The sequence below is a fragment of the Vespula vulgaris genome, chromosome 1, assembly GCF_905475345.1.
Source record: "Vespula vulgaris chromosome 1, iyVesVulg1.1, whole genome shotgun sequence".
NCBI classification, from domain to species: Eukaryota; Metazoa; Arthropoda; class Insecta; order Hymenoptera; family Vespidae; genus Vespula; species Vespula vulgaris.
Window position 1 is genome coordinate 15,530,864 of NC_066586.1, and position 27,536 is coordinate 15,558,399.

The 27,536-nt window shown below is 34.0% G+C and overlaps 1 protein-coding gene across 9 annotated transcripts in view; it reads right to left on the minus strand.

Annotated features, from left to right (window-relative positions):
- The window catches only part of LOC127061766 (GATA zinc finger domain-containing protein 14-like), a 148,947-nt gene that overhangs the window by 49,713 nt on the left and 71,698 nt on the right, over positions 1–27,536 (minus strand). For all 9 annotated transcript variants that reach the window (XM_050989150.1, XM_050989114.1, XM_050989104.1 and 6 more), the window contains one exon: positions 14,675–14,767. In XM_050989150.1, the coding sequence (XP_050845107.1) occupies positions 14,675–14,767 (93 nt within the window). The remainder of the gene's footprint in view (positions 1–14,674; positions 14,768–27,536) is intronic.

The window sequence follows — 27,536 nt, forward strand, 5'->3', positions numbered from 1 at the left end:
ATAGCTAGATAAAACTTCGAGCTGCAGAATCGTTGTTTATTTTTTTTCTTTTCTTCTTATACATATTCGAAATAATTCCGGACAACAATTCCTCTTTCGTTAATTCTAAAAGTAATATATGTGTACGTGTGTGAGTGTGTATGTACATCTTCATCTTCCTTAATTATTATGTCGTATAAATTACTATCATATTATGTTTTATAAATTGTTTTCTTTTTTTTTCGTTTTCTATATTTATTCATAAAAATACGAAAAATATATATATAACGAATAAAGTATACCGTTTTTCAATTTAAAAAATATCGCATTTTTTCGATAGTTGCGATGTCAGAAAACAAAAAATGGACAAACAAACAAACAAAAAATAAAAGATATATAAGAGATTGAAACGATATACCGTGATTTTTAAAAAGAGGAATCCAAAGTGGAAATGTAAATCCCGTATGTAAATCGAGTGAAATGAACGAAAAGCGTTTACGCGTGCCAAACGAATGTAGAATATTGAAAAAAAAGATAAATAAATAAATAAAAAATAAAAGATAAAAAAATAAATGAAAAAGAAAAAAAAATATTTAGTACTATATGACGAAAAAAGAAAAAAAAAAAGAAAGAAAGAAAACGATATACATATGCATACAAATATACATACATACATTTATGTACATAATATTTATCTATTTATATTTAGAAATGAGATCTTGTACTATTCCTTTTGTAATAAACACACGTACATATAATACGTAGATACACGCGCGTAGTAGTACTCTTCAGACTTTGGCTATTGAACGTCGAAGAGTGTTTCTGTTATGAAAGGATTGGCCAGGACTATGTTCGATATCCTTCACGCTCGAATTGCGATGATGTACTTACGTATCTTATCAGAAATTTTCCATCCTTCTCTTATCTCTTATAATCCCTCGCTGTTGTTCTATTCTCGTCATTGTCACATGTTCGGACACATTAACCTAAGCTCTCGTCTGTTTTCGACGTTCGAAGCGGGTCATATCGTGTCTGTATTATATCGTTCAGATCCGTAACCACTTGGAACTACTTGGATGTCTTTCGATTTGATAGATCTTACCGTATATTCGTACTACTTATTGGTCGACCATATACACCAGTTTCTACTACTCCCTTCGATCGAGAAGTTCGGTCTTAAGAGGGATTACATACGCTTACAAAAGTTAAAGTTAAAGCAGGTTAAAGTGTAGAAAAATTTTTGATTGAGTTGACACCGATAACTTCAAAAAGTTAATTCTTATTAATGTCGTTCAAAATATTTATATATAATCGTATATTAATAAATTTTGTTATTATAAAAATCGTGTTTTTTCTTTCGTTTAAACCGTCTGGATTAAACGATTAATGGATCGAGCTGATTCATAAATAAATAAATGTCGTTATAAATAAAAGATCGATTGAAACAAAATGACAATTGTATTAATGAATCAAAATAATAATATGATTAACGAGTACGATCAAACAACAATTTATGTATCTAATATAAAATCGTTCCTTTCAAAAATTAAAATCTGACGAATCTTTTAAAGTTCGAAAATTCTTTTCTATTCTAACGACAATTACTTATCATTATCTTTTGTCATAATTGTCATAACGTCATAAAAATGTATTGTAATATGAAGACTAACGCGATTAGAATTTTTTAATCAATACGTAATAACATGACTTTAATGAATATAATAAACCATCCTTATTAAATACAATACTACGTGTTTCCTAAAGCTAAAAGTCTAATAATATAAATCTGATAATAAAATTCACTACAATTCTAACAATCTTCTATAATTATATACTACGAATAAGGATCACTAATAACAGTTTCGTAATATCTCAAATTAATCCTGCTACAACTGTTCCAAATAATCCAAATAATGTAACAACAACATCAACAACAATAACAACAACACTAACAATAATAATAATAATAATAATAATAATAATAATAATAATAATAACAACAACATTCTCTCAGTGAGAGAACATTTGATTTTTGAGGTAAAAAAATTAATAAAAAGTTAGTATAGAGCACGATAGGTTGAAAGAAGAGAATAATGCATTTTATCGTTCGAGTAATGCGATTTCGTATCGGCAAAGCTTGTAAAGCCGTCGACGGCTTAACTATTCGCTATATTGTATCGAACACGTACGAGGAACTGGCCTGCATCAAGCAGAACGTGTAGAGACGCGTACAATGTGCGTGAGTGCTCATTGATTTCGCGCTCGCAGAACCAATATCCAATCCAAGGGCGACTACGAATCGAATACTCTACGCGATACGTTCGATAAACATCGAGGCGTCTCTGTAGCTTGGCTGCCTGCCTGCCTGGACTACCGTACCCGAGAAATCCTTTCATCAATGTTGAATTGTCGGCACGATTGGGCTATCGTATAATACAGAAAGCGTAACATCAAAGCAAGAGAAAGAGAGAGAGAGAGAGAGAGAGAGAGACTCAAATTAATAGGAAACGCAAGATTCCATTCGCTAATATAGTGAATTTCATCTAAAGAGAGAGACACAAAGGTATACATATACATATGTAAATATATCTATTCATTAAAAGAATATTTATATATATATATGTGTGTGTGTGTGTATATGTATATATAAAGATAAAGATAAATATAAATAAATAAATATATATATTTTTTTTGGTGTTGTTATAATATAATAAAATATGTCAATCAGTCGTATAGAATTTATGTTCGCGTTTTATGTTAAATTAAATCAATAAATATCATCGAATATTTTATCACTTGTTTTACAATTAGTGCAATCGATATGTGTAACGTGTTTCGTATCGTTCTTCCGCGAGATTTTTTTTTTTTGGATATATATAAAAAAAAAAAAATATATTTTGATATTTTCAATTCTACTTCAATATTTCAGTAACTCCAAGCGATTATTCGAATAAATTTTGTATTCCTTTCGCGTGTATATTTCAATGTATATTGATTAATACAATAGATCCGATGTGTTTTTTTTTCTTGTTTTGCCATATATTCTCTTTTTCTTTTTCTTTCTTTCTTTCTTTCTTTCTTTCTTTCTTTCTTTCTTTCTTTCTCCGTAACAAGTAAAGTGGTTCATGTGATTTATCATTTCGAAACATGACAGATCAATTTTCTCCAAGCAATTTGGGAAGTTTCATCATCCTAACGTCCTCCTGTCGCCATTCTTAGATTAAAGTGAAAAGTCTATCCTGCGAGGGATTTCCTATAACGTATCCAGCTATTATCTGTCATCTCTCTATCAAAGCCATCTGCCTTTGATACGATTTCATTGGAACACGTGTTATTGATTTTTTAAAAAATTAATAATAAAAAAATTAAACAAAAGAGAAATATAAATAAAAAAAAAATAAATAAAAAGCTTAAAATGAATGAAATATATCCGATATAAATGTTTAATGCAGTTCCTTATTTAAAGTCAACTTTGACAGATATTTAAAGAAATGATAAAAGAGAATTTTCTACGATTCGAATTATTAATGTTTGCGCGTTAACGAAAAAGAAGATATAGAAAAAGAACAAGAAAATAAAATGGAAGATAAAATAAAAAATAAAAGATAAAAGAATAAAAAGAAAGTTGAGATCGCAATCTCAGGGATCACGTTCGAAGGAATTGCCTCTTCATTATCTCAACGCTATCTCTTTAACATTGATCGATCGTTCGAATTACAAAAGCTCCAACACCTACGTGGTCTGGACTTCCTCATCTGTTCGAGCAGAGTACTACTTTCTTCCCGTATGAGATAACGTCTCGTTGCTCGTCGAAGAAAATTAAAATTCCACATAGTACGTTCGCCGCATTGCTTATGTAAAATAGCTTCGACTTGGCTTCCTGACGAAATTAATGGGAGCTTAAAAAATAGCGCAAACGCACGATGAATTTTAAAGTTACGTTACTACTAAAGCCACCCCTCCTTCACGCCTCACTCCTCACCCCCTCAACCAACGAACCAACCAACCAACCAACCACCCACCAACCCTCTTTCCACCTTACTCGCTCTCGAGTGACAAATTATCGCGGTGGCTTCCTCTGACTAACTTAATTTATCCCATTTATCGCGAACGTTTAACAAAAAGAAAAAACAAAAAAAAAGAAGAAATGAAGAAAGAAAGAAAAAAAAAAAAAGAAAAGTATTTTCGTCGAAAACAAAATTGAACATAGAATGAATGTTTGAAAGAACGAGTGTAGGGTGAGCAGGAGCGAGGGAGGAGAGTGGAGAAGGAATGAGTTGGGATTCAAGTAACCAAAGTTGGTTAGTATTTGAAAAGTTTCCGGTTCGAAATGAAAATTCAAAGGTACGATTCCTTGTCGATTCTCGATAAGTACGACATTGAGTAATGTCGGTCGATATTATATAATTGAACAGATAAAGATAGATAAAGATAGCTACATAGATAGAGAGAAAGAGAGACAGAGAGAGAGAGAGAGAGAGAGAGAGAGAGAGAGAAACAAATCGAAAGAAAACAATCAGATCGGGTGAATTTGAATTGGTTTTTGAAAAGGAAGGAAAGAAAAAAGAAAAAAAAATAGAAAGAAAAAAGTTCCTTCTCTTTTCTCTTCTCGATTTTACTTCAAATTAAAAATATGTTAGAGATATCGATTCGAGAGATATGTATTTAAAATTACAAGGTTGCTTCCTGTAACCTGTACGTTTCAACGAGCGGATGAACAAGAGAAAGAGAAAGAGAAATAGAAAGAAAAAGAGAAAGAGAAAAAGAAAAAGAGAAGGAAAAAGAGATATAGAAGCAAGCGGAAAACGAAATTAAAATTCCACCGAGCTCTCTCGCGCCAACGGCCGTGTAAATGCGCTTTAATAATAATGTAAACGCCTAACGAATGGGAGTTAACGCGTGGTCGCTTCACCGTGAAACGAGGCGACGCAGCGTGGCCTTCGGGGGTGGAGAAAAGAGGGTGGAAGAGTTGGGAGGGGGTGGTGGACAGGCGAAATATACGTTGGCTTTCCGTACACGTTATGCGGCTGGTACGTCCCTTCGATTCACCCGACCTATGCCACCCTAAAACCACCCCTAAAACTCACCATCGCCATTACCACTACTACCAACGCCATCATCACCAATACAACAATGTAATAGTCGTCGGTACGAAGCAAGAGAACTACTCTCTCTCTCTCTCTCTCTCTCTCTCTCTCTCTCGTAATCCTGCGGACATACGGTAATAAACGGCATAATTGCATAAAATTATCGGCCTACAAATTATCGGCGTTGCTTTGCTTTGAACGAACGAATGAACGAACGAATGAACGAACGAATGAACGATTACGCGTCGCGACCTTGGCCGATGCCTCGTTAAGCTCTGTCCAATAATTCTGATACGTGATTCCGATGAGTTCCGAACATTGTTTGCATTCCGTATTTCACTGCACGATTGATTGTCCGATGATTTCTAAATCATCCCGAAATGTTTCTGTTAATTCACGTGCGTTCCAACTGCCGATATAATATTTCTTTTTCCATTTCACTTTTTTTTTCTTTTTTTCTTTCTTTCTTTTTTTTTAACAATTTTTTTACTTTCCTTTTTTACTCCTCTACAACGTGTTAAAAGCTTTTAAGGATAGACTCCCGGATGTTGTTTGCATTCCATGTTTCGTTTTTCCTTCGATCGACTATGATTTATAGATCATCTCGAAATGTTCCTGTTTACTGAGGCATAACATCTATCTGTCTCTCTCTCTCTCTCTCTCTCTTTCCTTCTCTCTCAACTTGTCTGGATCGTTGATTTTTTTATAATAATTTTCTGTCTCCTATCTAAAAAGATATCTTTCGATCGAACGAAAAATTTCTATCTCTTATGACGGGTCCTTTAATCATCATATTCGTTTTATACATAACTCGTTCGAGCGGAAACAAATCGGGTTGGGTTTACGGATATCGAAAAACATCGAATGACCGGATATAAATGATACAGACACATATACACAGAGAGAGTATAGTTTTATGTATATACACATATAATATATATTTCCAATCGTGTAAAAAGCATGAATAAAAACGATGATGATTCTTCTTCGTCGAGAGGAACGAAGAAATACTATAATATTTTTCTTTTTTCTTTTTCTTTTTCTTTTCATTTCAATTCGCACGATTAGATCGCCCGATTTTCTTCTTCGACATCCGTGTGTATCGATGTAAATAAGATAGAAAAAAAATCACTTCTTTTTTTTCTTTTCTTTTCTTTTTTTTTTTCTTTCAAAAGAAAAAAAAACGAAGGAAGAGATCTTTCGATTTTCCAGCTCGTTTGTGTCTCTTAACGAGATTCTAGGAAAAATCCGAGCTTGATAATAGAATTGAAATTTCTTTTAACTATCTATCTCTCTCAGTCCCTCCCTCTCTCTCCCTTTCGGCTCGTTTCCGTTTGTGTTGCGATGACTGAACGACCCACCCACCACTTCCGGCAACCGGCTACGTTGTAGTAAGTAAGGAAGAAAATTCCAAGTCAGCTTTAGAATCGCACCGAGATACGATCGATTTTACGTAAGAAGGAAATGGGAGGAAAAAGTCCTCGGCTATATTGGCAATTTTGCTATTACGTTCTCGATCCAGGAACCCTAACCTCGTAGCCTCTGAATTTTCACCCTCGCTGTGAGAAGCTTTCTGTGTTGTACACGGAAAGAAGAGAGAGAGGGAGAGAGAGAAAACAAAGAAAGAAGAAATAAAAAAAAAAGAATGTTAGAAGATTTCAATTTGGTAAAATATAATAGAAAATAAAGGCCCGATTCTTATAAATATTTCACGATAAAGATTAAATCGGTTAAACTTTTAAAACGAGTAATATGAATTAAATATACATGCATGTGTGTGTGTGTGTGTGTGTGTGTGTATGTGTGTGTATGTGTAGAGTAGATAACAGAAATATTCGAATACTTTTTCAAAATCGAATAATTTTTTTTAAATCGAAGTGAACGAACAGCTTTACATTTTTTAATAGATAGAGACCAATGAGTGTACTACACGAAGCATATCAATGATTAAAAAAACAAATAGTATTTGATTGTAACACTATTGAAAAATTCAGTGTTCTCTTCGTAGAGTCTATAAAAAATTATCCACTTTTGAAAAGTCTCCGCAAATATATATATATATATATATATATATATATATATATAAATGTACATACAAACATATACACATATACGTATACATATATACATATACATATATAAATATATATGCAGTTATACAACAGATACCGAGTCTGAATCACATTGATTCTCATGTTTTATAAGAAGAAAAGTGTTTGTATAAGAATATAGAAAAATTCACCAACACGTTCCTAACGTCGTTGAGCGTCAACAGACCCGAAAAAATTCGATTTTTTTAGCCTCTCTTTTCTTTTCCTTTCTTCCTTTTTTTCTTTTTTAAGGGACAAACCTATTCTCGAGGAAAAAGCAGGATAACCCTGTCCGATACCGGACATCCAATTTTCCCGATTCACCTAAGTTCGTTCCATTTTGTGAATCTATGCGAGTGAACCCTCACGCGTTCGAGAAGTAATGCGAAACGAACCGAACGTTCTGATCCTCGTGAAGAGGCCATTAACGACCTATCTTGAAGCTGATGCTGACTGGATCCTTCAAATATATATATATATATATATTTCTGCGATAGCCGTCATAACGAGAAAATACAGAGAGAAACTCAAACTCGGCGAATAACTATTTTATGATTATACAAAGAAAGAAATGAAGAATGTCGGTTGATAAAAGGTATAATATAATAATAAAGAAGGAAAGAAAAGTAGTTATCTTTTCTTAAGGCGTAACAATGCTAAATGATAGTTTAATTTTCCTCTTGAGATAAAATCTACCCATTTCCAGCAACTTTTCGCCAGGACCATTCATAAGAAAGTCTCTCTATCTCTCTCTTTCCCTCTCTCTCTCTCTTTCCCTCTCTCTTTCTCTCTTTTTCTTTCTCTTCTTCGCTTCCCTTCTATTTCACCTTGGTTCAACTCAAGGAATCCCTTTAAAGGAATCCTAGAAGCTTTCCCGACACCGAAACCATTTATTCGACTGAATTACTCGGTAAAAAGAGAACTACTAATTTTCCCAGCCAGAGATTCCGAGAGTAAGGTAAATTTCCGCGATGTATCAAATTCTTCATTTCTCTTGAAACCCGGCCTCAACTTATTTTCAATTACTTTTGATCCTATCTTCAAGTAATAATAATAAAAATAAAAATAACAATGATAAAATAATAATAATAATAAAACTATTTTCCTTCTTTCTTCCTCTTTCTTCCTCCGAATTAAATCGAAGTAAAGACTTAAAAAGGAACAAGAAAAAAGGAAAGAAACAGAAAACAAATTTTCTTTCTAACCTAACAATAATTTTGACGAAACGTACGAACGATGAAAGTTAATAAAGAAGTAAGTAAATTGTTATAATAAATAAGTTGAATTGAAGTAAAAGACGAATGAGCACGTGATAATTCGATCGATCGAACATTTAAAATCGAAATGTTAAGTAAAAGGTTTTCACGAATACCATCAGACTAAAATTGCCCTTTACTCGAAGGGAAACTTTTGAAAGAAGAAACTCTTGGAAATGTGCGCGTTAAAACGCTTTAATCCTTTAACCAGTATCTCACGAAAAGCCAGAGAGCTCCGAACGAGATGGGAAATTTTTTTAAAAATCGAGTACTCACTTTAACGTAGAGAACAAAGAACGTATAAAGCCTTCTTGAAAAGTCTTTAGCGTTGGCATCGCATCGGATATATAAAGCTGCGGGATACGTTTGAAAACGGGACGTACGAAAAAAAAAAAGAAGAAAAAAGAAAAAAGAAAAAAGAAAAAGAAAAAGAAAAAGAAAAAAGAGAGAGAGAAAGAGAAAGAGAAAGGAAAAAAGAAACAACCGAATGGAAAAGCTCGATGATCTCGATGGAAAAATATTTTGTTTCGACCTCGTCGACAAAGATCCGTAAGAGGCTAACGCGTAGAGAATAAAACAAAACAAAGCAAAACAAAACAAAAATATATAAACAACGCATGAACGCAGGCACACAATGATATGCACGTATATATATATATATATACATATATATATATATATATATATGTACGTACGAAGGACTACGAGTTACGTACGCATATGTGTTACTGTATTTTTTTTCAACTGGGGTTGAGAGGTCGAGAGAGAAGAACGCAAGCGGAAAATCTCTATGGAAAATTGAATATCGGAGGAGTACGTTCGAAAAGGAAAATACGTATGGTACGTTGCTATGTTGTGCGGTACCATACAGTGCATTGCGGTGCGGTGCGGTGCGATGTGACGTGGCGTGACATGAAGTTGCTAGAACGTGTCCGAACGTACGGCATTGCTCTCACGGTATTTTGTTTGAACACGTTGTTTCCAAACTTTCGTCCTATTCGATTCAATGCAATAGCCTGGGGACAATCTCTCTCTCTTTCTCTTTCTCTCTTTCTCTCTCTCTCTTTCTCTTTCTCTGTGAAAAAGTTGCTCGAGTAATAATAGTAACAGGATAGGTGGCGACAATCGAAGAAAAAGTCTTTATGGATTCTAAATATAAACGAAAGGATCGTTGAACTAACCTGAAATTAAAACTCCAATGAGAGTCTTGAAAAAAGAAGTAGGGAAGAAAACAAAGAAAAAAGGAAGGAAGGAAGGAAGAAAGAAAGAAAAAAAGAAAGAAAAATATCCTTCTTTATCCGATTATTTCTATCTCACTTCTCGCTTCTCTACTTTTCTCCTACTTCTTCTTCCACCCATCCACCCACTCACTCCGTTTTATATTCCTGGTTCAATTACGTCTAACTAAAGATCGAAAGAGGGAGGAAAAAGTATAAATCGTTATTTGTCCAATATTGACTTTCACGTAAGATGTAATCGAGAAGTAAAAATAAAACGCTATAAAAAAAATAAAATAATAATAATAAAACATATATTTATAATATATATAAAAATATGTATACAATAAAAAAAATATATATATAAAGTAAAATAAAATAAAATAAAAAATTGTTATTTCGATATAGAAAAGATAGATACGTATAAAGATTCTTATAATAGGTTACGTTTAGTTAAAAGCTCCAATGAAAAAACATTTACCAACTATAAATCCTCCGAGAAAACGGCCTAACCGTTCTATGTACCTTAACGAGCATAGATCGGTGTGGTCTTTTGGCAAACGACCAAACTACCGGCAGGGATAATAAAATAGTCCGACTAACGTAGTAGGAAATGAACCGTTGTAAGAAATACGTGAAACGTCTTCTACCAAGGTAACGTATTATTCCCTCCTGATAAGAAAGAAAATTTCTTCTTACTCTTCTACGTCTATTTAAATGACTACAAATTTTTACGTTATCACTCGCAATTAGTTATAAAACATTTCCAGGATTTGTCGTTACGCTTTTACGTATTTATTTTCTTTCCTCTTTTTTCTTCTTCTTTTTTTTATTCCACAATTAAAGCTAGTCTCTTAATTGGATATGCATATATATATATATATATATATATATATATGTGTGTGTGTGTGTTTACTTCGATTAATATAAAATATCTATATAATCGAAATATGAGTAGACTTTTTTCGTATATAGAATTTTTTTTTTTAATTTTTACATTTAATCTTTTGTATTTAAAATAAACTTTCTTTTAATAATTTATAACTCGACCATCGTCAAATATTAAACACGTTAAATAATAATCATGCAGGTTAAATAATAAATAACCTACTTACATTGTACATTATATATATATATATATATATATATATATATATATATATAAAACTTTATCAAATTTTCATTATTTTTTATTTCGTAAAAGAAGAAAGAAAAATAAAACTAAGCTTGTTCCAGAACGGTCTCGTTACGACGGACTCACGAAACAAAATAAAGTGCATTGAAGCACGAAAGAAATGAAAACAAAGTGGTCACATATCTACGATAGGTCATATATCTACGATAGAGACATTCGTCTAAATGTTTGTCAATATACTCTATAAAAATATTCCCATACAGTGTGTGTACATATACATTCTATGTATATTTCATTCTATGTAAAGTTTTCTCATAAAAGAAAAAAAAAAAAGAAGACTGTAAATTTATAAAAATAAAAGAGAAAAAGAAAGCATAGAAATAAAGTTTAGGAATATTGAGAAGTATTGTACATTTGTTCGAAATGGATCGACCTTTTCATGTTTGCCAATATTCACACAACACACATTTATCATCATATAAATATGTGTATATATATATTTCTTCTTTTTTTTTTTCATTTGGACCAACGACACGATAATATAACACACGAGCGCGATCGTTTTGCGTATCGTTCCGTCTGTGAATCTTTATGAATAATTATGAGCAATATCCGAAAGGGAAATATATCCAAAGAGATGTACAACGATACGAATTGGAGAGCTTTCCACATAAATCGCTAGATAGCTAACACTCCGTTTACGAACTAAACCGATGCTAGTATTCCGAATATAACGTAAATAATTAAATGCGCGTTAGTCGAATCGCGAATTTGATCCGCATTTGGTACGCTTTGCAACTCTCGGATGATAATTTCACTTGAAAGATAACGCAATAGGGAGTGAAAGAGAGAGAGAGAGAGAGAGAAAGAGAGATAATAAGCGTATTACCACAAACGTTGATCAACTTACCGTAAAGCTGATTCGCCTCTATTATTGTAAAACGTATTTAGCTTTGTTGTATTTATAATAGTTGATCCGATCCTGATATAAATATATAGTATGTACGATAAGAAATGATTACGAGGAAGAAGCTGACGACGTGAAAAAGAGCTGTCGTGATTGGAATTGAGGCTAATCCAATTTCTATTTTTTTTTCTTTTCTCTTTTCTCTCTCTCTCTCTCTCTCTCTCTTTCTTTCTCTATCTCTCTTCTTTTTTTTTCATTCGTTCGTTATAACCGATAATAGAAAAAGACGAAGACGGAACTAAATGCTTTGTAGGATCTTCTTTACGTTTGAAGCGTTGCATAAATGAGAATCCAGCAATTGAACTGCAAATAATAATCCGAGTTCTATTCGTATCATGAAATACTGCGTGTTAGATATGTGTATGTGTGTATACATACATACATACATACATACATACATACATACATACATACATACATGCATGCATGCATGCATACGTAGATAGAGTTTAAATTGGAAGGAGCCGGAGGGCGTCTCGTATAGAGTTAACTGGGTCCGTATTAAAGGCCAGGGAATATTCTAACCGATCGTAGTTAACTTCGAATATCGTCGTGTAGCTTGATGCAATGGCGATATTACAGGATATAGATACACGCGATCGCCACTCGTTCTCGGTTATCGCGTGGAATAGAATCGCTTCGGTGGTTTCCCTCGATTATCATAAATTTACTTTGGTGGACCGTATCAAACTCTCTCTCTCTCTCTCTCCCTCTCTCTCTCTCTCTCTCTCTTTCTCGGGTTCTCTTAAGCCAACATTTTGTCAAGCTACTTTTTCAATAAACCCTTGAAATTGATATGAGAAATATGAAGTCTTGAAATAAGAGTGTCAAATTGAATTAAACGATCTAATGAAATCAAATTAATTCTTCCCTCTCTCTCTCTCTCTTAAAAAAAAAAGAAAAAAAAGAAAAAGAGAGAGAGAGAGAGAGAAGAAAAAAAGGTTGAAATAAAACCATAAAAATTTCATTTAAAAAGATCCGAAGGAACTCGCGTAGAAATCCAGAAGGGTAGAGAATCTACGATCTATCTCGCGACGCGATGTGCGATGATAAATTCTTTTTCAAGAGAAAAGTACGAAAAGATAGTTTGATATTGATGGGTAACCAGAATGGAGAGAGAGAGAAAGAGAAAGAAAGAGAGAGAGAGAGAGAGAGAGAGAGAGAGAGAAGTGAAGGACGAAGAAGGAGGAAAGAGAGAGAAAGGAATAAAGCGGGGTCAAGGGGTGGGTTCGAACGCGATAAAGAAACTCGCTATACTGATATCCCATGCTGCCAATGTGTACAGCCGAGCGAACAAATAAAAACTTTGCCACGAGTCTCTTACACTTGGAAAGCTTCCTAGAGAGAGTCTTCCTCCCCCTCCTCTTTGTACCACCCGTCCACCCTTAACCCCCCTTTATCCCTTCCCATTCTCCATCTTCCTACGCTCCATAGCGAAAGCAGAAAGAACTTCGAGAGCTTGAGTTTTTACCCTTCTTTGCCCTGCCGAGATTATAAGGGTTATCGACCCGGACCTAATACGTACACTTATCACGCTGCAATGATCTTGTTAAGAACATTTCTACGTTTTTTTTTTCTCTCTGGTTTCTCTTTCTCTGTTTTAGCGTACGTACGTATGTATGTACGAATACGATGATAGAAGACTAAAGAGAAATCTGAGAGTGTATCTACTGTGTGCAAACGAAAAAAAAAGAGAGAGAGAGAGGGAGAAAGGCTCGAAAGCTTAGTCACGATTAAATGAACGAGGAGCTTTTATTGGCTTTGCGAAGCCTCGAGTAAGCTCGAGCATGGTAGGCCAAGCCTGTCGTTTGTGGTGGCAACCTTCGAAAATTGAAATGACCAAGAGAAAAGTTTTGTCCGGGAACAATGTAAAAAAAAAAAAAAGAAAAAAAACAAGGAAAAATACAAAGATAATAAAAAAACGAGCGACGAGCTTTTCGATGTTCCTGGATATAAACAGGTGAGCGAGAAAAATTGTCAGAGGAGAAAAATTGTACAAATAATTGGCTCGTGGATATTAACACGCGATCGTGCCTTTTTCTTTAATTCATTTCATTGGAAACAACGAACGTAAATTAATAATTTTTACATTTTCGAATTTTCTCTCTCTTTCTCTTTCTGTCTATCTTTCTAGTAGAATTTGAATGAGTAAAAGTATATGTAATGGTTCGCATTAAAAAAATGTTTTGTTGTTATCATAATTATAACAATAACAACAACAACAACAACAACAACAATAATAATAATAATAATAATAATAACAACAACAACAACAATAATAGTAATAATAATAATTACTATCATTATTGTTAAGAATTGATCATATTTGAAATTATGCGAGAGTATCATTTTTTATTACTCTATTATCATTATCATCATCATCGTCGTCGTCGTCGTCGTCGTCGTCATCATTATTATCGTTGTCGTTATTGTTATTGTTATAATTATTATTAACGTTACCATACACGCGGTAATATTTTTCCCTTTCTCTATAGTCGATAAAACTAAAAGGAAAAAAAAAAAAAAAAAGAAAAAAAAAATGAAACGTTCGATAAGTACGAATGCACCGGGCGTTTATCTACGCAAGCGGTTGTATACGTGTTTATAGTCTATATACGATTTATTTGCGTCCGGGTAAATGATACGTGGAGAGACAGGCTAATTAATTAGTCGGCCGTTCGACGTTGCCAAGGTATAAAAGAGAAAAAGCATGCTTTACCCTTTTTGTCTCGTCCGACGAATTTCGACGTGGACATTTTAATTGAATGTGCGAGAAAGACAGATAGGGACAGTCGAAAAAAGAAAGAGAGAGAAAGCGATAGAAGGACAGAGACAGAGATAGAATACGTATAACGTGTAACACAAAGACACGCGATATAATTTATTCGATTTCGTCTAGTATTATCCACGCGTCAAAGTTCGAACGATTTTTTTGCAACTCACCGACATCTTTCGAACCACCCCATGTTCCCAGCTGTGCTTGACGTGCCAGTCTGGATAACGCGTCTACGTAGACTCGAGACGCCGCTGCTGCAGCTGTAAAAGAGACGAAAACTTTCATGTAAATCGTGTCGGAGGAGAAAAGAAAAGAAAAGAAAAGAAAAGAAAAAAAGAATGGAAAATAAAAAACTAGAAGAGTGAAAAGAATGAAAAAAGTAAAAAGACAAATAAAAGTCATCGTCGAAAATCGTATATTAAGATTTATCGAATTAATTGGAAATTAGAAAACGACAATCGAATTTTATTTTGTTTTTTGTCATTCGAAATAATTAATTATCACTTTCAACTAACGTTCTTCATCTTCATAAAATCATCACGAGTAATTGAAAACATTTTCATTTAATATAATATTATGTTAATATTATTATCGTTAAATCGAATGTCAAAAGTTATTTCTTTCATGTAGAAATAAAACTGTTAATTTTAATTGACTTATGTAATTAACTTACTGAACTTAATTAACTTATTTAATTATCTTCTCTGATCAAATTAGTAGTTGAAACAAAACGAAAAAAAAAAAGAAACGAAGAAGAATTCATTTAACCCAACCATTATTTTAATTCGCATTTTTTTTTCTTAGTATAAATTAATTAACATATTTAATACTTCTTTTATCTCGAGTAGTACGAAAGAAAAAAAAAAGAAAAAAGAAAAAGAAAAAGAAACATAATTTAAACATAGTCGCTAGCACCTCGTTTTTTTTTTTTTTCTTTTAAATTCTAAAAACAACGTAACTCATGACATATCCTGAATACGAAAATTCCTATACTCTTCTTCTTTTTTTTCTTCTTTGTCTTTTATGGAAGTACGTATGTATGTATATGAAAAGGGAGGAAAAATAAGAGAACAGTTGGATAATCGGAGGTACGAAATATTGTCCAAGCGAATAAGAGGTACTCTTGGTCGCGAATAAAAGGACGATCATTTTCTTAGGGACGTACTCGTTAAGAGCTATGGAGCGGAAAAATTGGAACGATCGTGTTTTATATATGTGTGTGTGTGTGTGTATGTATATAAATGTGGATATATATGTGTGTGTATATATATGTACATACATACACATATGTATATACACATACACACATATGTATATACATACGTAAATATATACATACAGGAAGAAGTATGTAGAGTACAAGAAGAATGGAAAAAGTATAGAAAGAGAGATGGAGCGAAGAAAAAAAGAAAAAGACAGAAAAAGGAAGGGATAGAAAAGGGATAGAAAGAGGAAGAGCGAGGGTGAGGATATATCCTCGTGGAAATTGGCGACGTATATGGTGTTTTCCTCCCTTCGTAGGATCCCTCATAAATACAGGAGTTGTATGGTACGTAACTAGCTCCTGGTAGAAAGAGGAAAAAAAGGAAGAAAGAAAGAAAGAAAGAAAGAAGAATGGAAAGGAAAGAGGATAAGAAAAAGAAAGAGATAGGTAATAGAAGACAAAGAAGAAGAAGAAGAAGAAGAAGAAGAAGAAGGGATGCAGTTGTTTCTCGAAAAGGACGAACTGGTAAGAAGGTATAGGGGTGCTTTTATGGCGACTAAAAGATTCGATCGTTCTTTTTCTTTATCTATCTATCTATCTATCTATCTATCTATCTACATTTATCTATCTTTCTCTATCTATCTGTCTATCTTTATTGCCTTGCCTTTTCATTCATGAATCTAAAGCATATTTGTTTTCGAAAACATAGCGGTTTCTTTCGATTTATTTTTCGGACATGTAAACACTTCTTTATAAAAAGAAAATTTAAATCGAGGAACAAGAGTCGTCTTGTTCTTTCTATTCTTTTTCTTGTTTTTTTCCTCCTTTTTTCTTCCTTTTAGCCAAAGGAATTGAAAAGTAAGAGAGAAAAAAAATTGGACTCATGACAAAAGCTCCCTTTCGTGTCGCTCGATAAACTATCTGTTACTCTTTGACTCAGAATGATTGTTTCTTCTTCATTTAAAAATGAAAAATAAATAAATAAATAAATAATGATCATATGAGAAAAAAGGAGCAAGCGAAAAAGAAAAGAAGCAAGAGTTACGTTCGTTCTAAATCTTACGAAAAATTTTTTTTTATGTTTCTATAAATACATATACAAATTTAATAATAATATATATATATCTTCTTAGTTTATTTTCTAATATTTCTGAATTCATTTCATTTAGAATTTTCTGATTTTTTGCGAATCCTCGAGACGAGTCGAAGTCTCAGACTTCTTCGCGCTCTTTCATTCCCTTTTCGAGAAGGTTCACCCTTTGCGATAAAGGGTAAGGGAAGAAATAAAGTGGAGTGAGAAACGGTGAGTCTCGTTTCACCCCTCTTTCACCATTTCCTTTCTTTTTTTGTCTCTCTCTCTCTCTCTCTCTCTCACTCTTTTTCACCACAGAAAATCGCTTGTTCTTGGATGAGACAAAGCCAAGCATTAGGTGAACACCCTCATCGAATAGCAATATGTTAAGCAACCGAGAAGTTCTATCGTTAAGTCACACTTCGAATTTCTGAACTTTTTCTTCTTTATTTTTCCTTTCTTTCTTTCTTTCTTTTTTCTTTCTTTTTTTTTTCTTTCATTTCTCTGATTCCGTCTTCTCCCCTTTCCGCCATACTCACGAGTATTCGATCACGTGGAATATTATAATTCAACGCGCGCGTTCTGAATTTTTATATTTTATTTCACGACGATTTTTTTACGATTTCATGTTCCTCCTTCCTTCACGCCTATTTATACAGTGTTAAAAAAATATTGATCCATCGAATGAAAGTTAAAAAGAAATTTTTTCAAGCTTTCAAGAAAGAAAGAAAATTATTATATTGTGTGATCTATAATCAATTTGACAGATAATAATAATAATAATAATAATAATAATAATAATAATAATAATAATAATATTTCAATATTAATCATTTCCAAGGAGAAATTTATTTTTGTAATAACGACGCTTTTATATTTTTACTTTTCATATCTAAATCGTGTCTAAAAAAAAAAAAAGAAAAAAAGAAAAGAAAAAATGCTTTCTTACTTTCATATTCACAAAAGCTTTTTACTTTTCACTTTTTGTAGATCATTAAATTTCGTCGACAATTTCTTTCATACCGAAGATCGATTTTATATATATTCTAAATCACTTAGACAAATATAGGGAAAAGTTTGAAATGATTAACCCTGGGTATCTCGATAAGTACCATCCTATTTTCTTTTGAAAAATTCACTTTAACGATATCAAACCCTTTTCATCCCTTAGCACCAAAAACATCCATCTCTTTATCGACCTCCGTTTATCCTTCTATTTCCGTCGCAACCGACAAAGAATCTCCACCCTGACATTTATAGTATGAAATGAGTCCAGTCCATCGATCATATCTACACAAAGAATCTATTTTTATCGTCGCAAGATCGCAAGTAATGGACTTTACCCAAGGGGAAGGTCGCCGATATGGATCTTTTAGTCACGTCAATTCGTAGTCAATTTCAAAAGCCAACCTATGGAACTTTACCGTCTCTTATATCTCTTTAATCGTTATCTCGTCTTTGATTTCTGATTGATTATCAATAAGATCCTTAATTTAATTATATCAAAGATAACGTTCGTTTAATCAATTAATACATATCGAACTTATTTCTCTTATCTTATGAATGAAGAAAAACAAAAAAAGAAAAAAGAGAAGAGAGGAACAAATTTTAACGCACCGAAAAAAATTTCTTTACGTGTTTACAAAAAAAAAAATGTAATATAATGTTAAACTTATACATTTTAGTTCGACATTTCCCAGATGATTATACAACTAAATGGATTTGTCTAATAATTTTACTACTTGAAACTAATCTGCTTTAGGATATAACAATGTTATACTGGATATAATTTACATTTAAAACGTATATCATGAGAAAATATAATTTGAATGTTACATACCGCGTTACAAAGAGTTGAAAATAAAACAAAAAGAAGAAGAAAATAAAAGTAAAAATTGAGAATTAAAAAAGATAAGAAAAAACGCACGAATAACAATGCCTACTGCGAAGTTAAACGTAGATGTGTCAGAGAGACGGAGAAGACGAAAAAAAGAAAAGAAAAGAAAAAAAAAAAAATAAAAGAAAAGGAAAGAAAAGAAAAAGTCAATCTAAAAATCTAAGTTGAAAATCGCGTGCACATATGGACGTGCAAATACGAACTACGTTGGTGTAAACAGAAATGTGTCTCTCGTCTAGTTCGATTCATCGAAGAAGAAGAAGAAGAAGAAGAAGAAGAAGAAGAAGAAGAAGAAGTAGAAGAAGAAGAAAAAGAAGAATGCACATAGAAGAGAGAAGAACGAGAAGAAGAAATAGAAGAAGAAATATCGTCGTCGGGTTCGTGAAAGCTGTCTCCTCTCTTTCTTTCTTTCTTTTGCTCCGTTCTTTTCTTACCTTTTCTTTTTTCATCATATTTTTTTCCCTCTTTTTTTCATGCGTTGCTCGAAAGCGCTTGGAAAAATGTGAATATAAGGGGTGGCCGGAAATAAGGTGGGAAGAAAGTCGGTGGGTGCGATCGAGCGGATGTCGCTCGGATGAATTTCTTTACTGAAGGGGGAGTTCGACGCCATTGCCAACGACCACCATCAACATCACCATCAACGCAACCCAGACGCCATAGTGCAATAGCTTACACGCATTACGCATCGCGGTCGAATGGAAAGACTTCGAATGCTTATGCGAAAGGAAAGAGGAGAGTTGGAGGGGAGAGAAGCAGAGGGTAGAGGAAAACAGATTTCCAGGATATTAACAACCCTCGAAACGCCATGTCGTATTCTAACATCCCTCAATGCCATGCGTTTTCCGTGTTCTAGAAGTTCCCCTATGTCGAAAGAGGAAAGAAAAAGAAAAAAGAGAGAATGAGAGAAAGAAAGAGGGGAGAGCATGTATGTGTATGTGTGTGTGTGTGAGAGAGAGAGAGGGTTGGTGACCTCCGTGCGAGCTTCATGCATGAAAGCCTTCGAGCTATGGCATCTCGCACTTCTTCTTTTCCTTCTATCACGAGTTTCTTTCTCTCTCTCTCTCTCTCTCTCTCTTTCTCTTTCTCTTTTTCTCTCTATCTCTCTCTCTCTTTTTCTTTCTTTCACCGTCGTCAACTCCCTTTTTCGACGGTACCTTATTTAATTCGCGAGAGAAATATTTGAAGAAAATATCCTGTTCCTCCGTTGTCTATTCTTCTTAGTTCGATGGCATAATAAAGACCGAAGAATAAGAAGGAGAATGATAAGAGAAAAAATTCTTGAATTTTTGAAACGTGAGAATTTAATCACAATGATATTTTCGATATACGTTAAATTGTTAAATAAAAATTTGTATTTTGTTAGAATAATATCCGAGAACTCTTTAAAATTTATTATTCGTTCTAAAACTCATTGTGTTTTTTCTTTTTTTTTTTTTTCGAGGAAATTGTAATTCTTTTCTTTTCTCTTTTTTCTTTCTATTTTTACTTTCTTTGCCCTAAAGCATAAAATCTAACTCATCGTTATGAGCACGTCATTAGAATCCAATTTCGTTCTCGTCGGCCCTACGGAATCCGGCGATAATTGAAAATTAAGCTCAGCGGTAAAGCTTAGTGCGAAAGGTTTCCGATCGATGAGGTAAGTACATACGTACATGTATATATATATACACACACTCATAGATAGAATATATATATATATATATATATATATATGCGTACGTATAAACTTGCCCCGACCCTTCCACTTTCACTTGGTACTGAATTATCATATCGTTGCGAAATGAAACGTGTCAGACGCATAAGTTCGCTTACGTACATACATATACACATACGTACATACATACGTATATACGTTTATACGTATGTACGTAAATACATTTTCCTTCGATAATAACACTGATACGTGAATTCTATGCGATCTAATGCGTTATCTATCATAAACGTAGTTACCAAAGTATTTTCTAAATCTATAATTATTTTGAAAATAACTATCAAATAAAAAGAGAGAGAGAGAAAGAGAGAGAGAGAGAGAGAAGTGAACACCAACATACAATTATTTCGATCTCGATAACGCTTGTATGTAATAATATCGAAACGGTCAGTGAATCAGATTATCGGCTTATCTCATTCGAATAACAAGCTAGCTCGATAATAAGTATTATAAAAATACAGAGAGAAATACGAAGATATAGGGAGATGGGAATTGTGTGTTCGTTAAATGGCCTTTTATTACGAAGATATAAATCGAAATCCCATCATCGATATAAATCTCTCTCTCTCTCTCCCCCCCTCTCCCCCTTTATACTCGTGTATATTATACAGAGAAGTATCGACGTAAAAGTAAGTGTGTGTGTGTGTGTGTGTGTATATATATATATATATATTGTATATGTGCGTATATGTGTATATACACATGATATACAGAACAAGAGAAAGAGAGAGAGAGAAAGAGAGAGAGATCATGAATATCGACGCAGCAGGCGTTAATCGAGTTGCGGTTGTTCGATAGACGGTGGCATCTCGAGAGGTGTGATATTTCTATAGATAATAGAAACAGTAATTCCATCTCTTTCTCTCTCTCTTTCTCTCTTTCTCTCTCTCACTCAATCTTTCCAATTCATCGTATCGTTACGAAAAACAAGAGATCGTTCGTTAGGTCGCAAAAATCGAAAGGAGATAAAGAAGACCAAAGCAATAAAGAGACAAAAGACAGAAATAGATAGATAGATAGATAGATAGAGAGAGAGACCGGTTACAAGCTATTACGAACACGGATTGCCGACAAAGATTATCAGAAAGTACATAGGTAACGTACATCGCGAGTCTTTCTGATGACGAGGGTGTCGCATTAATCCAACAACCCCCTGGCAGGCTAATTAGGCTCGGTCCCATAGTGGCTAATGGGCTGGTTGCTTCGAACGCGAAGCGGAATTAACTCGAATTCTCGATGGTTTAACAAGCTTTCTCTCTCTCTCTCTCTCTCTCTCTCTCTCTCTCTCTCTTTCGTTCTCACTTTGGTACTCCACCACTACGAATGCCTTATCGCATAGGGCTACGTAACGAGATGTAGCTCTGAAAAACGCGAATACTTTTCGTTCTGGGAAAAACGGAAGAGAAAGATAAAAAGAGAGAAAGAGAAAGAGAAAGAGAAAGAGAAAGAGAGAGAGAGAGAGAGAGAGAGAGAGCGGGTGAAAGGGAAAAAGGACGGGGAAAGGCGTGGAGAAACGAAGGGTCTATCCAGACTGAATCGCATTCGTCGACGGCTAATTCGTTTCGAAAACCGGAGGCGACGGAGCCAGTCAATTAGTGCCTTCCGTTCGTAATTCTACTGAAGGAGTGAAGAGAAGAGAAGAGAAGAGAAAGAGGGAAGGAAGGAAAGGAGAACTCTATCCTCTCACTTCGTCCTCTTTTGCCTGTGAACCATATGTCCAAAGTATAGAAGACACGAAAAGAGTTTCTCTATAAATATGTCTGTATGTATATGGCTGTGTTTATATATATATATATATATGAAAGAGAACGTACGAGTAACATTTTATACAGTATCGATTAAAATCCTCATCAATTTTTATTTCTTTGAGAGAAAGATATTCGATCGACACGTTCGTTATCGAGAACGATTTAAGATCAAATTTCATATAATTATCTATCCTCTTTTGCATATGGAGATATATAGGGTTTTTTTTTTTTTTTGTAAATGATGTGAAAATATACGAATTATTCGAGATGAACGAAGAAGCTTTGAAAATATTTCTGATTATATCCTCGCAGGTATGGAATTAATAAATTAACTTAATATCGTCCCTCTCTCTTTCTCCTTGAAAGAAGAAAGAATGATAAATTTTATGATAAAATTACACGACGTATTTCATCCCTTTTTCTCTTTCTTCCTCTTTTTCCGGTATTGGTATACATGTTACTTTTTCACACTTTTTCATTGGTTTCTCATTTTCCTCTAGGCCTTCCTCCCAAGGGAAACAGAAAGCGAGAAAAAAAACTGAGAGAGAAAGAAAGAAAGAGAGAGAGAGAGAGAGAGAGAGAGAGAGACTCTTTTTCTCTCTATTAAACGTATCACGAAGTGTAACAAACGACGAAGATTTAAGAGAGACGAAACAAGGTGGTTACTGCGAAAAGGGCAACTCCGTTGAGAAATAGAAAGGGAAAGAGATGAAAAGAGAGAGAAGGAAATAGTCTACTTTCCTTTCCAACATTCACCACTACTACTATCACTAGCAGCACTATCACCATAACCATCACCATTCTCGTCGAGATGGTTTCCTTACGAAAGGGGAGGCAAAAGCCACGTTTCATTGGAGAAAAAGCGACGGTGGCAGTTTTTAAAATTAAATTTCTCACACCGCTGCAATGGTGAGAGGAGATGGAAGCTTGGCTTCCGTGTGCATTGCTCTCTGGAACAATAAATAAAAGCCACGAGCTGCTAGTACCGTACCCCCCCCACGGGAGCGGCATCAGCACCACCACCTTGTAGTGTTATGAAAGAGGATGGATATAGATGAAAAGAAAAGAAAGAAAAGAAAGAAAAGAAAAGCAAAGAAAAGAAAAGCAAAGAGAACAAGAGAAAGAAAGAAAGAAAGAAAGAGAAAAAAAGAAAAAGAGTAGAGAAAGGTAGCCGAAGAGGGCAAGTTCGCCTTCACGAGTACCATAATTTACGCTCCACTCGTTTCCTCCTCGTGTATACCTAACGTGTACGAATGAAGCATAAATTTAGCCGCGCCTTTCCACATTTCTTTCTTTCTCTCCTATCCTCTCTTACTTTCAGCAACAGGAAACTTAACGTTTAGTAGCATGAAAAGCCATGAAAAGGGAGACGAAATAGTAGAATATAAGAGAGAGAGAGAGAAAGAGAGAGAGAGAGAAAGAGAGAGGAAGAAGGAAGAGTACACGAAAGCAGAAAATGTGGAAGAAGGAACCCAGCTGTTCTGGACATTGTAACGAGATGGTGTGTCGTAGTTGCTGTTGCTGTTGTTTTTTGTTTTTGTTGTTGTTGTTGTTGTTGTTGCTTTTACTCTTGCTACTGCTACACTTACTTTTAGCTTCTCCAGTAACGAGAGCAAGGTATTAACGTGGATAACGATAAACATCATGCACGGATACAGAGGGCAAATGTTTCCAAGCTGCGTTTACTAAACACCCACACACTCTAGTTTCCTTTCTATCCTTATTTACATATATACACATATACATGTACACACATACATACGACATGTATATTCGAAAGCAACGAAATAATTCGACCGTGTTAGACCGTACCAGTTTCCGACTAACGAAAATAATACAAATTAGACTTAACGATCCTTCATGTTGTTCGCTTAGAACGTTCAATGCGATTGAACGAGCCGAATTTCATTCTTTCTTTCCTATCTTCCGTACTATATATCATTTCTATCGTTATTACTATTATTATATCCTTTGTTCGAAGTAATAAAATTTCGTTAAAAAATAAAATCGTCGATACTGACGAAAAAAGGAATATTAAAAAGAAAGAAAGAAAGAAAGAAAGAAAGAAAAAACAAATTGCTGGGTATCTATATTTCGATGGAGGAGAAAATCGATTGACAATAGTTTCAGTGAAACGACAGGACATCTGGTTCAGAACGTTGTGGTTGATCGTAAGGAGAATCAACGAGACAAAGAGAGAGAGAGAGAGAGAGAGAGAGAGAGAGAGAGAGAGAGAGAGAGAGAGAGAGAGAGAGAGAGAGGAGATAAAGGACTGAATCGGTTCGACGAGGTGGAAATGCTGAGCAACCTAGAAATTGCCCACCTCCTTGTTTGTGGCCAGTCTGCGGGGTGGTTCCGAGCCAGGAACGAGTCGAAGTCGAAGTCAAACTCGTCCTCGTTGTTGGCCTTCGAGATGCTTGCATCGGCCATAGTAAAGGCTCCGAATTGGAAGCAGGCCGAGTTAGATCATTTCCTTTCTGTTCTCCCATATAGTTTTGAATGCAGCTTCGAGTATATGTATAGGATGTATATACGAGGTGTTTCAATGATATCGTCTAATGCGATACGATAATTTACGAAATACATACATACATGTTTCTGTGTATGTAAAATATAATTTTTGTCTTATACTTTTGAAAACAGTACTTTCATATTATTTACTTTTTATACATTATTTTCTATTAACTAATAGTTCCGATGATGTTCGTTTATATAAAGTGAACATCCTATATAGATACACCTGTACATATATGTATATATATCTAAATATATACACACAATACGTATACGCACTATATATAGACACATTACACACTCAAACACAAAATATACATATACACGCAATACACATATATATGTATAGTTATATGTAAATATTATTACTATTTATTACTGTTAATTAACAGTTTCCATGATATTCTAGTAGATCATTTACAATGAACACTATACACACACTATACATGCATACATATATATATCCATATACATATATATACACACATACATATATATACATATATAGTTATGTATAAATTTATATAATGCCCATTGCCTTCAAACTATCGTTCAATCGTTCTCCTCGAACGATCGGACGATATTCTTCGTCCCTTGGTCTTCGGCTGTCGGTAAACTTCGATACTAGGATGGATGAAACCTTCTGATGGATCAACCCTCTATTACAATATACTATTCCCCTCTTCGTCATCACTCTCTCTCTCTCTCTCTCTCTCTCTCTCTCGTTTTTGTTCTTCGATATCCAGACTTCGAAGAGAGAATTCGTGACAGGAATCTCTTCCTTTCGCCATCTATCTCTAACTCTATTCTCTCTCTCTCTCTCTCTCTCTCTCTCTCTCTCTCTCTCTCTCTCTCTCTCGGAAGTTCCACAATTTCCAACGACATTGCTACCGATCGATCTGACGAAGACTACCGAGAATGTTTACGTTCTTCCTCGTATTTCGAAATTCCTATTTGTGCCAGAATGCAGGAAAAAGGCGTGTAATTTCTTTGTAATGAAAAAAAAAAGAAAAATGAATCTAAGACTCTCTCTCTCTCTCTCTCTCTCTCTTTTTTTTTTATTAATTTGCTTCGATAGAAAATACTTGATTGTAATATCGCGTAATGTTAAATTATTGTATCTTCGAATTCGCGACAAGTACCGTAGCTCTTCAATGACTTAAAATAATAGCTTGATATTACTCGGCTATTATCTACGTTTACGAGCGAATCGACTAAAAAATCTCATCGCATCAACGGTCCACGATGCTAAATTACGCGTCCGTCACGGTAAACGAAGTCGATTAAGGTGTACCTTGGAAAACAAATCGTTCGAAGGGAATTCATGAAAGTCGAGAAGAAATATATCGGTTCGGTGACTTTGATGTAGCACCTAGAGAAAATAACGTTTAATAAAATAATACACACACACACACACACACACACACATACACGTATACGCGCGTACTAACGAGATATATGTATGTGCGCGAATACGTGCGTGATTTAATTATTTATTTTATATATGTTGCATTTGAATACGATTTACCTCTTACAATTAAGAGACCAACACGTAATTTTAATTTGTAATGGTACGCGTGTATTTACGAGAATTGTTTGTTCAAAACAAATGTATACAAAAACGTAAATGTGTAATAGACGAAACATAAATTGTTTTATATCGTATAGCTCGTAAATATTGACAAATATTGAACGCGAACGTATAGAAAAACGAAACGAATGATTAAAAATGAATTGTTTTATATCGTTTATAAGTACAGTTTTGGTGCCCGAATAAAAATAACAAAATTTTTACTAGATATTATTTTTATCATTAAATGCATACATCGTATACACACAGACGCGCATTCGTGTATAAATTCGCAATTATCCTATAGGATAGAAAAATATTCTTTCAATGTGAAACGAAAATGTTGATTTTTGTTTTTGGTTTATTTTCTTTTTTTTTTATTTTTTAAGAATTTAATATCCGACCTTCACGATACCCTTTCGAAAATCGTCATGATTAATTCCTTTCCATTCCCTTTCTGTTTTCCATTAAAAACTTACACCAAGCTTGCTCACTTTCCTTCGCCCTTTCAATTGCCCTTCCTATCCTCCTTTTCAACATCTTAGCTCTCCCCTTTTCCTTTCGAGATACGTCCAACATCTATTTTTATTCGCAACGCTTCGTCAATCATTTCGACCTTCGGAATATCGATTCGCTTTTGAAGTGAGGAACGAAGTAGCCCTACGAGAAAGGAAATGGAGGGTCGTTGTTGACTGCCAAGTGCCAAGTGACGAAGTAAGTAAGTACATAGGTGTTGAAGAAATTCGAGAAAGAGGAAACTCTTGCCCTCTTAGAAGAAGTTCTACGGTAATTCCCGTCTACCGAATCGAGGAAAGACAATGCTTGATAAAAAGAAAGAGAGAGAGAGAGAGAGAAAGATAAAGAAAAAGAGCGATTTGAAAAGTAATACCTCTCACATTTCAGAGAAACCCCAAGAAACCTTAGTGAGTACCTTCACGTACTTCAAAAGACTTTTGTGATTTAAGATAATCGATCGCTATTCGAAAAGTCTTTAAAAAAGTTCTTAAAGAAATTCCACGATGGCGTATAACGCATGATAGAATGGACGAATGATTGAATCGAGGATAATTTAGAAATATATTTTTATATAGAGATATATGATTGGAAATATAATTAGGTATGTATATGTATGTAACTAATAAAATATTATATATATTTCTTTTTATAAAAAAAAAAAAATAAAAACGTATTAATCCATGTACATTGAAAAATTATTAGCTTAAGAGATATTTTAATCTTATTGTTTTTAAGAAATTATAACTTTCTTACTACTGCTACTAATACTATTTACATTCTTCTCAATATTCTTATTA